We start from the raw sequence: 18,968 nt of genomic DNA, 5'->3' as shown, positions 1-18,968 counted from the left end.
AAATTAGTTGGAGAAGTATATAAAGGCGTGTTAACAGTTTCTTAATCATTTCTTAATCATTCTCTTAAAAAACTAAACTACGTATAACTTCTCCGACCATTCTAATCACTCCTAAGGCTAGATTCGCTCGATTGAAGGGTTTTTACATCTTTTGTCCGCGTCGATTTCATCGGTAAGCATCGTACTCTTGTTATTATTGTCATGTTGTAGTTGATAAACCCAAATTGGATTGACTGGGGGTTTAGGGTATATTTTGATTGTATGATGTGGTTATAGGTGACGAGATCGTAGAGGAGCCGTTTTGATTTATTGGTGTGGTTGATTGGATTGCAAATAAGGTATGGTTTTCCCTACGCAGTTGGTTGCGTAATTGGTTAAGTTGTTTGTGATTAATTGTTGGCATGTTACATTTTTTATTGAGTTTGATGGAGGTTGATTTGGATTATATTGTAGGTTGGTTGTTGTTGTTGTGGGGCCATGTTGGGAGATGGTTCCAACCCCGTGTTCACCCCTTGTGACTTTCGTCATAAGGGGGATGTGTACATTAAGGAGCTGGGATCGCTCGTTGCGATGAGCAGGACTTAGGTGGTACGGTTGTGGTCCTCACTGGCGATGTGAGTTACCTGTTGTGATGAGTAACCTGGCAGGGCTACACATTTTAGTGTGTAGTCAGTTATTGGTAATTGTTGGAGTTGGAGTATTGATTGATTGCGTTGTTTGTAATTGTTTCAGCTGAGTATACTAGATTTGGTTATACAGTTGACTGACCCCGTTTTATATTTTCAAAACTATGGTGATCCATTCGGGGATGGTGAGCAGTTGACTTAGTGGGTGATGCATGTTGAGATAGCTCGCGGGATATGGATGGGCGCAGTCATCACTTGTTGCGTCGTCTAGCTGTAGCTGAGTTTAGGTTTATGACTTTTGGTTTTGGTTGTATCGTCTTGGAGTTTTAAGACTTGTAACCTTTTTATTTCAGTTGTTTTAATAACAGTTGTTTCATTATGGTTTCTATGATGTGTACTACCTCGGGTAATTGAGATGGTAGCACCCTTATATGCTAAGGTGGTATTTGGTATGACACTTTGGTATATGGGGGTTTTCCAAGAATAAGATCTTTTAAGATCAGCTATTGTGTTACAATCAATTCCAATTAAAACCTTACTCTCTCTCTAAAAAAGCTCTCACCTCTCACTACAAAAAACCCCCAAAAAAACCCTAACTTTTTGTTCCACTGCCGCCGCCCTACTCCCATCGTCCTCCCCACTGTTTCTCCCAAACCTATCGCCGGAGATGTGGCTTCTCTTGGGCCCATCTCCGGTGATTCGATTCGTCTGCACCTTGTCTAATACCTTTCCCGATTCCCCCTTTGGCCTTGTCGCTTGATCGGGATGCGTTTCTCCATCGGTCTGCCCCGTGTTGCTCTGTCGCCGGCCACCTTTGTCTTCCCCCCTCTTCCGTTCTCGTCTTTTGGCCCCCCGATCTTTCCAGACTCTTCCCTGATGGTGGTCCTGCCTTGTGCGTCTCAGGGTGGTGCCGGAGAGGTGATCCCCTTCCCCTCGCCCCCTTCCCCCTCCTCTCCGGTAAGTGTCATCCTTGTTATGTGGTTTTAGAGTCCTGGTCTCTTGTATGGTGTGCATGGGGTCATACGGTGTTCCCCTTCCCCTCGCCCCCTTCCCCCACCTGTTGGTTCTTTGGACGGCATGCATGGGTCTTGGGTCTGTCTGTGTCGGTTGTTGGGTCTTCTTTGTTTGTGTTGGTCTTGGCTGGTCTTACCGTTTTTGTGTCGGTCTGGTCATCGGGGTGGTCGTGGGTTTTTTATGTTGTTATTGGTCTCTGTTGATGGGGTTGGGTGGGCTTTGTGTTTGGGCGGCTTCCTGCGTGTGGTGGCGGACCCGGATGTGGGCATTGTCCGGGTCGTTTTGGCCGTGAGTGTCTTGGTGTCGGTGTTTTTCAGTGCTCTCGAGTCGTTTAGGTTTGGGATTGGTTGGGCTGGATGATGGTGGGGGTGGGGTTGGTTGTGGTGGTTCCCGTCTTTTTCTTTATGACGGTGGGTCGTTGCTTTCGTCTTATCCTGTTTATAAGAATAATAACCTCGCTGTTTGTGGGTTTTCTGTTTTTTCCTTTAATAAACTCCTGGTGGTTTGGGGTGTCCTGTCCTCTTATCCACGGGTTAATTAGGACGACTGGTACTTTGCATCGGGTCAGTGTTGAGCCTAACTCTCTGCGGTCTGTAGAGATGGTTTTGGTTAGGGGGAATTTTAAGTGGTTTCCTCCTTTAGTTCCCAACTATTTACTCGTTATTCTTGACTTTGGGATCCTGGTCAGCGGGGTTTGTGTTACAAAGTGTAGGAGTTTATTCTCCTCTGGAGACAGATTTTTGTGGTTTGTTTTCCGCCTTTTCTTTCTACGTCCTTGGGGCGTAAGTGCACTTTGTTTTCTCTCGTTGGGTCAAGGGGCTCGTTGGTGTCCAGATAAGGTGTATCACAGCCAAGGAGATGAATCTCCGAGACGCTTTCTTGTGTCTTGTAGTAGGTATTTATCTGAAGCTATCTTTATTAAGACGAGTAAAAATGAGTTTGTGGAGACTCGTTGGATTTCCGAGGAAGATTTTCACAGCCAAGGAGATGAATCTCCGAGACCCTCTTTTGGGTTTTGTTGCAGGTATTTCTCTGAAGCTACATCAATCAAGACAAACAAAGATGGGTGTCTTCCTTTGGCTAGCGTTGATCATCCATTAGAGATTGGGGTGATTTTTGAATTTGAAGAGTGTGTCCCGACTACCGTCGTACGCCATCAACACGACGTCTACCGATGCAATTGTTACTATGCTTTAGTTTATGTTATTAGTAGTTCTATGGTGTTTTATGTTGTAGTTTATAGGTATGGTTTAGTGAGCCGTACCACTATAATGTAAAACTCTTTCTTTACCGTTGCAAAAAAAAAAAAAAAAAAAAAAAAAAGATCAGCTATTGTAACCTAGAGTGTGGCCTATATAAGGCATAGGTGTGTGTTGCATATTTCCTCATTGAACGTTAAAATATAATTCCAGAAAAACGATCAAGCTTTTGATCACAAACCCTTTGATTTGAGAACGTACTTCAGATCAACCTGCGATTGTAACTTGGGCTCCGAGTTCCTTCGTTATTAGTCGTGAATTCAGGTCGAATCTCAAACTAAATATATCCCTCGTGTTACTGTTCACCCGTCACTGTTTATCCATTACTGTTGCCCTTTGTTTATTTCATTGTTACATTAGTATTGTTGCTCCTGATTTTGTGATTTCAATCACAACACAAATCGATTATCCGTTCAGTAAATTTAATCGTGTATTGTTGATGTTATTGCGTCATATACTCACAAAAACAAGCCTTCTGTTTTCGCTATTCTGTTTTCGTTAATTGCTGGAATTCGAGTCTTAAATCGTCCCATTTAATTTGTTAATTGCTTCCACGTTTTGTATCAACTTGTGTCCGATACAAGCCGCATTTTTTATCACTTGTAGTGTATTCGTCGTTTAGTTGCATACTCTAAACATATAGAGTTGAACTCTTATGAAGAAGTTGCTTACTTAGCTATCTTGGTTCCTCTTCATTAAGTGTAATCCTGATCATTCCGGGATAGAATTAGGAGTCGTTTGGTTGCATGCTGGAATTTCCATTGCCTAGGAAGTGATAGATCACATGATTTTAGAATTTATATGAATTAGAAAATGTTGTTTGGTTGCATATAGGAATTGGAATTCATGTAGACATTTCCCCTTACCTAGGGGGACCTAGGTAAGCAACTTCTTCCATTATGCAGGAATTAGAATTCATGGAAAGTTCCAATTCATGTGAATTGGGGTAACCAAACAAGGCACCCAAAATAGCTCAAAATGTTGATTTTTCTTTTCTCTAATTACCCCAATTCACATGAATTGGAACTAGCTCAAAATGTTGATTTTTCTTTTCTCTAATTACCATACAAATTTGGTTCCAACATTTTTGTTTGTATTTTAACCATTAAAACTTCAAATCGTGTTTCGTCAAAGTCATAGGTGTTTTGGGCCAAGGATATTTGTGTTATAATGAACATGGACACAAATATGTCTTGGTCCTAATTATAACGGGTCGTGCTAAAGATCGTCGACACTTTTACTAATTATCATCGACAATTAACACATCTTTCCAATATTGCCCTCCATTAACCCCATTTGTCCCTCTCTCTCTCTCTCTAATCTTTCTAAAACAAAAAGATGGTTTTTTGGAAAAAAAAAATCGTAATTTAATTTACGAACTTTTCGATTAAAACGGTTTTAAGCATATCGACTAATGACGGTAACAACGATCAAGCTAGTAACGATGTTCAAGATATATGTTTACATTTCAAGTTTATGATTTGACGAACGGATTAGCGATTATCGATCCACGCACCCAAAACTAATTTAAGACGGAAATTAATAATTTTTTTTTTAAAAAAAAAAAAAAAATTGTTGAAAAAGGGCCTGGATGAAGAAATTTTTCGTCCAGACCAAGGTCCGGACAAAGAAATTTTTCATCCAGACCATGGTCCAGACAAAAATATTTTTCGTCCAGACCCAGGTCCTTTTTTTTTCCGGACAAAAATATTTTTCGTCTGGGCCTGGGTCTGGACGAAAATATTTTCTGTCTGGACCTGGGTCTGGACGAAAAATATTTTTGTCTGGACCATGGTCTGGACGAAAAATTTCTTTGTCCGGACCTTGGTCTGGACGAAAATGTTTTTCGTTCGGAAAAAAAAAAAATTTTTTTTTTTGAAAAAAAAAAATCATTTTCTGACTTAGATTAATTTTTGGTGCGGTAATCGATACTCGTTAATCTGTTCTAACAATAACGATTCTATTCTAAACTACCTAAATCTACTAACTAATTACGAATTTTTTAAAAATTAAACTAATTTAGATTACTTGTCGTCGATTTCTTGAATTTGCTAACGGAATTGAAGCGGTGGTGACGGAAATGTTGTACTTGAAAAAAAATGGTAATATATGGGAGCTTTAGAGTGAGGGGTAGATTAGGAAAGTCATTACAAATTGTCGACGATAATTAGTAATGTGTCAACGATCTTTTAGCAGGCAGTATGCAATTGGCAGATTAATGTGGTTAATGCCCTTAGGCTTCGTATGAGCAATTATCCATATACAGTCCATCAGAATCTAAGATAAATTAGTTTTTTTTTTTTTTTTTTCAGTCGTAAAAAAGGTACACCTAATTAGTCATAGCCTCACACGCAAGACTATGAGTCACATTATTAAAAGACCTAGGAATAAAACTAAAAGTTAAACAATGAAAGGATGAGGAAAGAGAGTGAATGTCGTCGAGGATAACAGTAACGAGATGATGTGGTCGCTCAAGCCCGACAATATGCCAAACAAGAGAAAGGCAATCCGAGGAGATCTCCAACTGACGAAGCCCCTGTTCCACAGCCCATAGAAGAACCTCTCTTACCCCCAAACCTTCCGCCTGTAAAGCCGACTCAGTCCTAACACTTTTCCTTGTCGAAAAGATATTTTCCCATGCCTTTGAGAAGACGACCCACCCTATACCGGCATTATCCATGGATTTCCAACCTGCATCGACTATAATTCTTAAACAATCACAAGAATTGATGGTCCCCACAACACATACCAGTTTACTTTCGCGAGCCCAGAGAAGCCGTTCATCTTTCAGCACAGAACCAGCCTTAACGATGCCTTCTTTACCTTTTTTAACCACATCCAAACCTGATCAGCCGTCCCCACCACTTGCGACCAGAACTTGAAAAACATTGTCGGTTGAAAGGCCACCCCCTGAAAAAGAATACAATTTCGGATACTCCATAAGCACCAAAACGTTGCCAAGAACCGGACCAACCGAACATCCGCTTCCTCAAGTTTTCCCAAATAGGAAATCTAATCAATGAGCCATTTCCCAATACTCAAGTTAGATCCATAGTCAGTACGAATGCCAATCTCTGAACACGAAATAAATGTTCCATCGTTTCCATAACCATACCTTCATTCGCGCAGAATTTACACCCCGGATCAACTCCAATATTACGCGTGCAAGCCTTATGTAATTGATCCAAATATGTTGAAACAATTTATATAAATGTAAATTATAAATTAAAACAAATTATCATATTATTAATCAATTATCATAACTTTGTAACTTGTAGAGCAGAACAAGTGCGAGCCGCTAGGCCCATCCCGCTTGGCCCGCTATTTAAGCGGGCTTGGACATATAAATATATTAAATTTACGGGTAACGGACGAATACAATAGGCTCGCTAGAATTAATGGCCAGGTATGGACTAAAAGAAATGTCCATGGACCGGCCCGCTTAAAAATATTTTCCTATTTTTATCAATATGACAACTTCTTTAATATAAAAAAAATGTATAAAACAATACGCTAACTATTTTTCTTAGATAAATTTAAGCAAAACGAAGTTGAGCCTAAAAAAAAAATTCATAAACCTATTTTATTCTTTATAATAGATCGAGTTTATTGTTATAGTTGTGAGTCCACGAGCCCGCGGGTAGTCCCGCCTCTTTTGATGGGCCGGTATGGACAATCAAACTAAGCCCGCTATAAAAGACACGGACAACAGATTTAGGTCCGCTGGTCAATTATTTTTAAGTCTAGGCATGCCCATGTCTGGCCCAAGCCCGCTCTTGATCAACTCTAATAACATGTGATAGAGAGCACCTCAAGTATGATTGGTTAGACGTGACCCGTATTCGAAAAATCAAATCATAATTCATAATGGCCAAGCTCAAAATCCCCCTTATACTAAAAGAATAAGAGGGCTTCAAAATTTTCCCGCCAAAGTGCAATTTTCTAACGATTGGTCTTCACATCATATCATATTAATTTTATCCCATAGATAGATCAGAAATACTACTATACTAATTTCATCCCCTATCTACTAAAAGAATAGGTGAACTCACAAATTTCCCTCCAAAAAGAATCTTTTTAAATAAGGAAGCTATTGATAATTTAATTGTATTCACTAAATAAGGAAATTAATAATTATAATGTATTTAAATTATATGATTTCTTTATTTAAAATTAATCTTTTCATCAAATTATATAATTATCACTAGATACTAAACTATAATATTTGAATTAAAGTATAAATAATATAAAACTATAAACTATTAAATCTTTTATTGATGCTATTATTTGAGGATGACTTTAGTCATACTATTCATACTAAGTATAAACAAACTATAAATCGTTTTGATTACTTTCATAACAAAAAAAAAAACAGTAAGTCTCATGAAAGACCGTCTTCCACTAATTTAGTGGGAGACATAATAGGGAAAAAAGAAATTTAGTGGGTACCTCACCCAATCATATGAGAGGGCTCTCAATAACGCTATTGAGAGACCGTCTCTCCGGAGTTTTTGTAAAAAAAAAATTGAGAGAATTTATAAATTGAAATCATTAACTTTGTGGTATAAAAAATACTTTTAAGAAAAAAAAATATTTCAGAACATTACTCAATTCTCTTGGATTAATTTTCAATTATAATTTTCTTTTTTTTGCTCGAAACAAAATACAATAACGAGAAAAATGAACAACTAATGAGATACCACTATTATTTTGCACTTTAATTTTACTCAATTTTCTTGAATAATTTTACAGTTCATTTTTTTTTTCTCATATCAAAATATAATGACGTGAAATACGAAAAATTAATAAGGTGTTAGTTTAGCATGATTAAATTAAAAAAAAAATCTCTATAAATACCGCGCATTCATTGCGCGTGATCTAAACTAGTTATGTAAAAACACATTAATGATTATTTGATTTTGTTACATAGGTGTAATTGCATTAATAATACGGTATAATGGGAGAGAATATTTTGCACAATCTTTTTCATAATTTATTTTCCTGTCTTTTGATATACTACAAGTTGAGTATATCCTTATCATAATTAAGTCATTAATTAAGGTTATTCTTTAGGTAAATGTAGTAGTATGATAATACTATTTTTAATAATTAAGTAAGTTATATAATTAGGTTCAGGTTACACGTCAATCTTATATGATGTGAAAACTATCAATTTTTTTTATACGGTTATACCGCTTAAACATGTTACTAAGGGTAAGATTATTGGTAGTCTTTAGAGAGTTACCAATAATCATACCCTAAGCTATAATATTTAATATCTTTATACATTATTATCCAAAAAACCGTGCATTTGCACGGGATCTACACTAGTTATCTATAAGAGACACCACCGAAACACACCAATAACCCAAATAACGATCCAGCCGATCTCGACTCGTATAATCCGAATGACAAATCAAAATCACAACCGGCTAATACTTGCCGGGCCTTTTTAATTTTGAAACGGACATGAATCCACATAAGGTCCATTACACAAACAGCAAATTAGGGTGTAGAACTTTGATTATTGAAATGAATTTCCAGCCCACAAGTTATATAAATAACCCCACTCGCCCCCCTCTTCTCATACCATTAACCCTAATCTCTCTTTCCATTTCGCCGTCGCTCCTTTTATTTGCTAACATCTCAATTTTCATAATCAATTTTATTTTTGTCAATTTTTGAAAATAAATTTGTGTTTTTGTTTGATATATATAATTGTGAATTAGAAAGGTGCAATGATGATTAAAATATAATCTCGTTAATCCGAGTTATTAAACTCTGAGGATAAACTTCAGTTCCATTCTAACTATCTCTGAGCACCTTTCTCATTACAACTCCTTTTTCTAACTGATTTCTTATCTTGATTTGAATGTTTTTATTGTGTCATTGATCCTTACTTTTTATTTGATGTCCTGTGTTCTACAGTTTTATACTAATTTAGTGCAAAATCAGTCATTAAAGATATAAATACGTGTTACTTGAACATGGATTTGATGTCTAGTTTTGGAAATCGATTCTGTTCTACGATTAAATTGTCTAATTTTTTTTTAAATGATTATTGAAACAATAAAAGCTTTGATTTGTGATAAATGTATCATACAGGACAACTAAACTAAATTGTACTGTAAGAAATAATCCTGTCTCTTTTGGCTATTTGTACCATGGAATTGAATACATGTAGAAAAATTGATCAAGATATAATTAAAAATGTTTCAAGGTTTCATTTAACTTTAGTATCAATTGATGATTGTATGAATCAGGATTTTGAAGATACTGATTATGTTGGATCATAATTTTGTCCATGAGTTGATATGCTTCCACAGCTGCATGGTTTCCAATTTCAAGTATTCGAGCAAATTACAAATGGAAGTATCACTTATTTGGTTTACAATTTTAAATGAAGTTTGTTAACCATTATAATGCTAAGGAGGTTAATACTTAACTATATATTTGTGGAAGTGGAGAAAACATGGTGTCTAACAGACATCGCAAAAGAACCTGAAATGACCAGCCCTGAATTCTTGCAAACTTGAACAATCCGACACCGTGTGCCAGATCTATCTATAATGGATCATAATTTTGCGCACTGTGGGATGTTTAGCTGATGACTAAATCACAGGATTTACTACTGCGTACCCAAACACACTTGAATGATTTTTACAAAAACATATACCAAATATTTTAGAATACGAAATTGTGTTTATTAATTACAAGTAAAACATATACTCCCTCCTATTCTTAATAACCCTTCCCTTTCATGAAGGGCACGAGAATTAAGGGAGATTGGAGAGAGGGAAGATATTGTGTGATTAAAATAAGTATTGTTGTGGGGGAAGGTGATTAAAATAAGATAAAGTTTGAGTATTGTGGGGTATTGTTGTGGGGTGAGGTGATTAAAATAAATATAAAAGTTTGACAAATAAGGAAATAGGGAGAGTATTGTGAATTGACGAAAAAAGAAATAGGGAGGGTTATTTAGAAGAGGGAGTAGTACGCTTGCAAATCGAATATGAAGTACTCCACAGTCCGTACCAGTCTTCAACTCTTCACCTGTGTTGCGGATACATAGTTCCTTCCCGTAAGCAATGTTGTTAATCAAAACCGACTCTGTAGGCTGTAGCCGTATAAAATGTCCAAGTCCAACCCACAATGACCGAAAATCCAAAATTGACTACTTTTGAATTACACTCCTAGTTTATCAACATTACAGCTGTCAACAAAAAACCCGAAATGAAACATAGGAAAGAGACCACAACCCGAGATGATCAGATAAGGTATCAGCAACGTGAAGGCAGAACCAAGTGCAAACCATACTGGTCACAATAAAAACATCAAAGCGTCTTGCTTGTGACGGACAATATCCATCACAAGCTGAAGACCTCTCACAATAAAGTAAGTGGGTTGGCAAGTGGGAGGGAAAATGGAGCACCCATACATATTGCCACTTGTATCTTGTGAGAGAGGCACTATCCGTCTTCAATGAGATTTTGTGTAAAAACATTCAGCTATCCTTCTGTAATCAACTAAATTTCTTTCCTCTCTCAATTTGAACAATAAATAATAACTACAATCAGTTCAAAGAATAAAATCTTAACTGCAATCTGTAAATGAACTTTGTTTGGTCTCAATTTTCACCATCCCTAATTAAAACAAACGTACAGACTTTGCACTACTCAAAAGTCAAAATAGCATACACGTAATGTGAAACAAATGCACTTGGAAACAAGACTTCATAAACTGTCCCACTCAAATTTACATTAAATATCGAATTCGACCCAAAAATGAGAGCTTTATCTAGCTAACCCAGCAAGCTCACTCCAAGACTGCATCATCAACCAAGCAGCTACCTTGAAGGGGTATCCGTATATCTGACATTCTCACCAGACCATCTACCCGCATCCCCGGGAGATATTCCCAGGGCACTGAAGTCAAAGCAATGGGCCCACCTCCGGAAGTAAATTAGCAAGCGCGAACCTTTAAAGGAACAGGAGCAGATTCCGGCTCATCTTTCATGGACTTGAAAGGCCCATCAAGTGCAATATTACCTAATCCAGCTTCCATTTCCTCTCTGTCTTCCCTCTCTTTTTCATTATCGCATTGCTCACCACCTGCTTCGACTGTCACAGAAGGTTCCATAATCCTAGGACCTGGATCCATCCATGGGTGGGTAAGGCACTCAGCGGCTTTTGGTCTCTTATCAGGGGAATATTCGAGAATTGTGAGAAGGAATTCTGATATGCCCTTTGCATCTTGCTCAGAAAATTGATACTTTTCAACAAGTACCTTGTCAAGTGGCCAGAAACGTAATCGCCGTATGTGCCTTAGATCCCCTTGTCGGTTGAAATACTCCTTTGCATGGCGTCCTGCTAGAGCTATCTGCAGTGACCAATAACAAGGTTCAATACAAGAATAAGGTCATCCAAATATTCCTTCACCATTCATATTTCATATCCTCCATTTTATAGTTATACAATATTACAAGATGGCGCTCTTAAATGGCAACATTTTTTCTTAAATGTGAAGTATCAGTCAATTGAAGCTATTCTTGGCACAATTGTCATTAATGGTCATCCAGAAACATCATTTGTGTGTCAAACACACAAGGGTAAGATTGCGTATATCCAACTCCAACCCGCCTTACCCCATCGTTTGTGGGAACCCTCAATCCAAATCAATTTAGTAGTAAATCTCAGTGCGAGACATGATTTCCCAAATCAGTCGCCGCGGACTCATCTAGGTAACTGCGCCATAAATGAGACCTTGATAATTGAGATTTAGGATAGCAGCTAATGTTTAATCCCCATGGTTGTTGGTGTTGTTATTGAGCAGTACAAGAATAACGCGGTGGCAACAAAAGAGTTTGCATGAAGATATTGAATTACCTTTCGTGGTATCACGCCTAACAGCTCCATCATCAGTGCAAGGTGGTCCTGAAACATATGGGCAGGTGAGAAGTTATAGGTAACTGTAAGAGTGTAAGACGTCTCTTTCTAATAGATATTTGTAGACACTTTAGTATCAGCAAACATCATAAACCTCAACAACATACTACATTCAAAATCACTAACTCCCTAAAAAGACATTGTTCAAAAAACAGATATCTCAAGGTTCAGCTAAAAACAGATATCTCAAGGATTCTACATTTTCCTTGGCAGGAAAGCCTACAAGTCCTATAGAGACCGTCAGGCACCTAAGATACTTGTGTGCTGAGTGCTGACATGTGACTGCAATGCAAATAACATAAAGAGAATCATAATTCCCACCTATTCTACAACAAGAACTCCCACCTTTTCTATATATATTTTTTCAAAACTCCCTTCTTTTCTAAAGATTTCCTCCAAAACTCTCCTCGCCATTTTTGCCAAAATAGAAGACATTTTTCGTTCATATTAATCACAAATGCTTTTTCCCTTTTATTAAAAGTTATTACTTTTGGACAAAAATGAAGATGTATCATGAATAATATTCCCTAGAACGTGACATAAATTTTGGCAAAAAAATGGGCTTTTGGTAGGAGTTTGAGAGAGTTTTTAAAAAAGGTGGGAATTTTAAAAAAACACTAGAAAGATTGAAGTTTGAAAAAGTGATACAAAAAAAGGTTGAAGTTATTGTTTTTCTAAAAAAATAAACTATTTTCTATTAACTATGTAGCCAAATTCCATGACAAAATGAACACAAGTCACAAGAACAATTTCCATTCAATGATGCAGTTATGTATAGATTTAACATCATCCAAATGTGCAACAAATAACAATATTGAAGAACGATCTGATAAAGTCCGACATCCATGAAAAAATAATAGGTTCAGCACTTGCCATATTAACAGACAAATAAAACTTTATCCGAGTGCCTCAAGGGCTCCTGCAAATAGAGGGGTGCGGAGGAGTTGAACCTGCAGCCTTGCCAATGTGTTAAAAACACAAATAAAGGTGTTTCGAATAATCCCAGTATACTTCCGAGGAAGAAGGTTTATCTTAAGCGAAAGTAAAAAGAACAGATTTGCAGCCATACCTCATCCCGACTGTAGTTGTCACCAGAATGAGGATCGAAAAGAACATCACCAGTGGCCAGCTCGAAACATATGCAAGCAAAGGACCACAAATCGGCTGGAGTAGAGTATTTACATCCAAGAATAACCTCTGGAGATCTGTATTGCCTAGTCTGGATATCAGATGTAAATTGTTTATACGTCCAGCACGCATTTCCAAGGTCAACCAATTTGCAATTGCCATCCACAGACTTTAACAGTTTTTGTCTTGTTGATCGACTACCTCTTCTACTTCTCTTCTTTTGTTGGGAGGTTTCACTAGGGGTTCCATTCGATACCACATCATCACTGAGTTTTTCGCCTGCCATTTTCTCGCTGGACTCAGGCTCTTCGGAACCTTCATCTCCAGTACATTTCTGTGCAGCCTTCTTGGCCTTTTTCTTCATTTTCTTTTTCTGGTTCTTGGTCAAATCACTATTGATGGGGGGTGTAATTTTCGAGGGTTGAACATCAGAGACGGATTTAGGTTTATTTAATGGAAGAACCAAAGGAACATTTGACTTCCTTGGATCCTTGGAGGGATCAATCGTGGACAAAAGCAAGACATTCTCTGGTTTGAGATCAGTGTGTATCATTGAAAGTTCACGATGCAAAAAATCTAAAGCCACTAAAACACGGAAACAGATTTCTTTCACCAAATGAAGCGGAATTCCTCTGTAATCAGAATACTTTATAAGAGTAAGCAGATTGTCTCCCAAGTACTCAAAAACCATACACACGTGCTGCCCATGTGGCCCTGAATGCTTAAAATGATCTAACAGCTTCACAACACACTTTTTGTCATCTGGGTCTCCATCTGCAATCTGTTTGAGGATAGATATCTCATCCATTGCAGCCTCTGTGTAATGTTTCGCACTCTTTTGAACTTTTAGAGCTACATATTTCTACAAGAAGCAATAACATAATTAAAACCTTGCTTTTGGTAGAGATGAAAACACATCTATTCCTAATAAATGCAACAAAATAGATCGAGAATCATTATCAAAAGTCAACTGGCACAACCAAACAATAATATCATAGATCCCTATGAACATGCAGAGTCAACCTACATGCAACATAAGAGTTCTTATTTAGGACTTCAATCCTACTTCCTCTGTCTCAATGTTAGGTCTTCAATTGGCTTTGATACTCAGTCGATTCAACTTTAACGATTGATTTTATTGTACATATATACAATCTAAAATCATGGTTACAAAGTTGTAAATATTGTATAAAAGGGCAGCCCGGTGCACAATGGCGTCCCCGCTAGGCGAGGGTCCGGGGAAGAGTCCCACCACAAGGGTGTAATAGGGGCAAGCCTTCCCTTGCCATTTTGGCTAGAGGCCGCTCCAAGGACTTGAACCCGTGACCTCACGGTCACAAAGCAACACCTTAACCGGTGCGCCAAGGCTCCACTTCCAGGTTCCAGGATCACCCATCACCATTAACGCTCTAATCCTATTTCAGAACTTTCTTCTACTAATTCTATTCACTTTACAAGGTCTTTCACAGAACACACAGGGGTTAACAAGGGCTGCCACCCGGACCACCCCTCCTTAATCAACGACAAATGCGAAGCTTTCAATTAAAATTATCGACATTTTTGGAAGTTGCACAGTACAATACTATTGCATTAGTATTTCCAAATTTCAATAGAATCAAAGACTACTTATTCTTCGGTTATGGATTTTCGACATATATTTACAACTACACTTCAATACCCATCAAAACAATTAACCATCCCATCCCAGTCGGTTATTTACCTTTTATATTCTTTGCAAGGGGTATTTCAATCGAAGATAAATAAATGATTGGGACGGAGGGAGTATTCGGCTACAAGTAATTTAAACAATCAGAAATTACGAAATAGAAAAGAAGAAAGGAGAAATTACAGGATTTTGAGTGTCCCAAGCAAGCCAAACAGTAGAGAAATGACCCCAACCAAGTTTAGATTGAACAACATATCTACCATTCTTAAAAGAATCACCAACTTTAACTTGATGATATCCACCTCTTCTATAATCTTCACTACCTTCATCTTCAGATGTGTAATCACTCTCTTCTTCTTCTTCTTCACTAACTATTCTCTCTTTATCTCTATCGCCTACCATATTGCTTTAATTAAATTTATGATTGAGATTGAGATTAGCAGGTAAGTGTTTTTGATTTAGGGTTTAAGTGGAGTGATTGAAGGTTTTGGGGGAAGAAATTAGGGTTTGGGAGGAGAGAGAAAGGAAGAGGATAGAGAGAGGAGATTAAAAATTAATTAGGTGATGTTTTGTGTCAAATCGCCGCCTTCTGCATCTTCCACTTTGCCGGGAAATTAATTTTTAGGAATTTTAATGTTTTTTTTTTTTAAAGGAATTTTACTGTTATAATCCCTCCTATTTAGGATTTTCTTCCTTATTTCCTTATTCGGTTATTCGAGTTTTCTTCCTTATTTCCTTTTTTTGGTTGATTTGTATGGTTCAAATTCAATGGCAGGTGAGATATTGTATTTTGTGTAGTCCAAATCCACTTCCTTATTTCTTGGGTAAAAAGTAAAGGGGAATATATAGTGAATATGAGGGAGTATAAGTTATATGTACAAAAAAAAAAAAAAAAAATTGTGATATAAGTTGAATTTTTTTATTTTTTTTTCTTATGAAGGAAAATTTTCTTAAAAAAAAGAAAGTTTTATTATATAATATCACAATAAATAAATAAAAAATAATTTAATGTAGCTTTTCGTAATAAATATTTATAACGCAATGTTTCCACAAAAATAATCATTATAAAATTATTGAACGACAGAGTAAAGAAGGGTTCAAAAAATGACATGAAAAGTTATCTCTTTGATAATAAAGAAGTGGATTTTTAAAGGGTTTTTCTATACATAAATTCTCACTTGTGACGGACACTATCCGTCATAAGCGAGTGACGGGTACCGTTTCCTCTCACAAAATGTCCATTGAGCGGTGAGTGGGAAGCACATGGAGGGTGCCCCACCTTGTCCCCTCTCCCTTTTTGTGAGAGGTTACAAGCTTGTGACGGGATTAGCTAACAAACAACTCACAAGCAAGACTAGCTAGTTTCTATATATACCCAATTAACACATGATAAGGAGCCATTTAAAGAAAGAATTAAAACAATATATCATAAGATTTTGAATTATAAACTCATAATTATCATACTTAAAGAATTTTATCATACTTAGAGAAATTGTAACCAAAAAAAAAAATCATATTTAGAGAATTAATGTTTAATTATTTCCTTAAGTAGCTCTTTATCACGTGCCCATTGGGCACATGATAGTAAAACTCATTTTTAAAATGATGTGTAAATTTTTTATCTATGTTACTTTAGAATTTTTCGACGTATGTTTGCGATTAATTGATCTGTTTGCAAATGTTTTCAACAAAACAATGTGGGAACTTGTGGATATAGTTTAAATGTAATTTATCTATTTTAGTATTGAACTGAAGTCTGAACATACTTCAGATGTCGATGAGAAATAACTCGCCTGAGTTTAGACTAGTGTATTTATTTAGTTACGGGGTACTATGGTCGTGTTTTTTTGGCTGAATGGAACTAAAGTAAACTGAATTGAAGTTTGATGAGATAAATAGAGTTGGAATGAGGTAAGTTTGACTAAACTAAGCTGAATGAAAACTGAAGTTAAGCTTTAAAAAAAAACGCAATTGCTAAATCCCTCACTCAGTTTTACTATATCCTACACATTTTACCTCTACTGACCTCTCCATCATTCACCAACTAAAAGTTCACAAATTCAATCCTATTCAAACATTCAACCATTAACAGCAACATAACTAATTCAATAATAAAGCATAATTTTAAAATTAATCATCAAATGTGAAATAATTTGACAGAAAATGAGAGGTTGATAAATTAGTTGCTTCTTAATCATGGACTTTACGTTTGAAGTTTTCGGTTTCGGTTTCGGTTTCGATGAATTAGGAATTGAATTGCAACGATTAGACTTTGAATTTGAGCGAGCGAGTGAGTGTTCTTAAAATTGTTATTCGTTTCTTCGTCTTCATCGTCGTCGGAACATAGAATTAGAATGGCGTTGCTTCGTTTCTTCATTTCGAAACCCTATTTTGCTTCGTTTAATTTGTTCTTCATCGTCGGCGCTGGTAGGGGCGAGGGAGGGGGAAGGGGTGGTTGGGATTTGGGGAGGGGGACAATTATGCTTATTATTGCCTTATGGGTTTTGATACGTGCATTTTATATAGTCTTTTTAGCCTAATTCATGCACGTATTTCTATGCTTTTATCGTGGTTTTATGCTACGAAATGCCCCGAATATGCTACTTTGGGTTATTATGTCTTATTTGCAGGTATGGATCCAAAAGTAGTGAAATCAAGCCTTTTACCATCCTTTTAGCATGCATTTGGAGGAAGAGTGAATTTAGAGCGGAAATGAAGCTATTTTGAGATGCGCATTGGAGTAAGGAAGTTAGGCGAGCCAAGAGAGTGCTTCAATTTGCTAGTTCCTGCTTGTAAGAGCCATATCTCGAGTTCTACAACAGATATTCAGGTGATTCCAATTGGAGATGAACGTTTGTCCTTTTAGCTTTCCAATGCCACCGGAATCATCCTGTTTGACCAAGTAACGAAGAAATGGCAGCCGTTTGAAGTTCAGTGCGCGAAGCAGGAATTACGCGCTGAGAAGTGCTCGATCGAGAGCCCATTTGCTCGATCGAGAGCTACCTATTCTTGATCGAGTGATTAAAGGGAAAGAAGTCTTCGATCGAGAGGAATTGTTCTCGATCGAGAGGAATGCTAAGAAATATCACTCGATCGAGAGCCTTTAGTTAGTCGATCGAGTGGATTTTTTTGTGGTGGGCTTTTAGGTTTAATTCTGTCATTAGGTTTAGCTAATCCTATTTTCTTATAAATAGGGAGTCAGTATGTTATTATAAACTCTCTCTCACAGACTTTACTTCGTTCCTTTTCTCCCTATCTTTGCTACGGTCACTTTGCTCTTAATTTCCGGATCATTTATTTACAGTAATTTCTCTCCCTTCTTCTCTTTAATTACTTAATGTTTATTATTTGTTCTTTCTTTATTTCTTGTTCTCCCTTAATTATGCATAGCTAATTCCCCTAGTATGTTAGGATTAGGGAAGCCGTGGTAGCGATGTTTTAACTGTATTAAATAGATTAGCCCTGCGATAAGAATTGTATTAGGCAATTTAACTGTTATCCGGTCGAATGAATGCATGCAGGAGACCATAAATTTAGTTAACCCCGACCTAGATCGAAAGATTGGAAGGGAAGGCTTGCCTAGTTACAATAGGGTATTGCAGTGAGGGCGAAAGTTAAGCTGTTTACGCTCTAGGGCGGTTTAAGGACCGAAAGGTGACGACCATAGCTCTTCTTATCAATAGTCTAATCGCCTTAATATTCTCGATAGTATAAGATCTGATAGCTGCCACGGTAGACCGACCCCTAGCATACTCCCTTCTCTCTTGCTGTTAATTTCTCTTATTTATTTCCCTCGCCGCTTTAGTCTTTAGTTTAGAATATCAAATCAAAACCCCATTTCTGTGACACCCTGACAGACCGAATTAGACAGATAGATAGCAACTTAGCCTCCATGTGGAGATCGACCCTACTTACCGCTGACTTCTGTTAGTAGTACTTATGTATTTTATTTTTGGTACGAAACGACAGTATCAAATTTTGGCGCCGTTGCCGGGGAGGCAATCTATTTATTTATTTGTTTAATTTTATCTTTTTTTTTAGCCTCGGGGATTTTTCCCTTGAGGCCGTTTTAATCTTTTGTTTAGTCTTTGTTTTGATAGGCCTTACGGTACTACCTAGACAGTTCTAGGTGAAAGACGATCAAAGGGAAGGCTTGAGTACCTTTGACCCATCACCGATGTCCCATTATATGGAGCAGTAGGTGATCCGCTACGGGAGATGTGGTTCTGCTGAGCACAATGCAGCTGTAGTTGTGCCGCCACATCCGCCCTATCAATGGCCACCGCAACAAGATTCCCCTGATATACAAGAAGAAGACATTGCGGAGTTG

The 18,968-nt window shown here is 37.2% G+C and overlaps 1 protein-coding gene and 1 non-coding gene across 2 annotated transcripts; one reads left to right on the top strand and one right to left on the bottom strand.

The window, feature by feature from the left end:
* Positions 1-8,633: 8,633 nt before the first annotated feature.
* LOC141616257 (small nucleolar RNA U30) lies at positions 8,634-8,720 on the top strand. Its single transcript, XR_012530614.1, has one exon. It is a non-coding gene; the product is annotated as a small nucleolar RNA U30 (small nucleolar RNA).
* Positions 8,721-10,476: 1,756 nt separating this feature from the next.
* Positions 10,477-15,254, bottom strand: LOC141611518 (uncharacterized). Its single transcript, XM_074430071.1, has 4 exons — positions 14,822-15,254; positions 12,914-13,834; positions 11,785-11,832; positions 10,477-11,278 (listed from the first exon to the last, which is right to left on the bottom strand). The coding sequence occupies exons 1-4, from the start codon at positions 15,038-15,040 to the stop codon at positions 10,862-10,864; spliced, it is 1,605 nt and encodes a 534-aa protein (XP_074286172.1). The 5' UTR covers positions 15,041-15,254; the 3' UTR covers positions 10,477-10,861.
* Between the last annotated feature and the right edge of the window lie 3,714 nt (positions 15,255-18,968).

The sequence above is a fragment of the Silene latifolia genome, chromosome 11 (assembly GCF_048544455.1).
Source record: "Silene latifolia isolate original U9 population chromosome 11, ASM4854445v1, whole genome shotgun sequence".
Lineage (NCBI taxonomy): Eukaryota > Viridiplantae > Streptophyta > Magnoliopsida > Caryophyllales > Caryophyllaceae > Silene > Silene latifolia.
The sequence above is the reverse complement of the archived record's forward strand: the minus strand, read 5'-3'. Positions and strand labels throughout refer to the sequence as shown.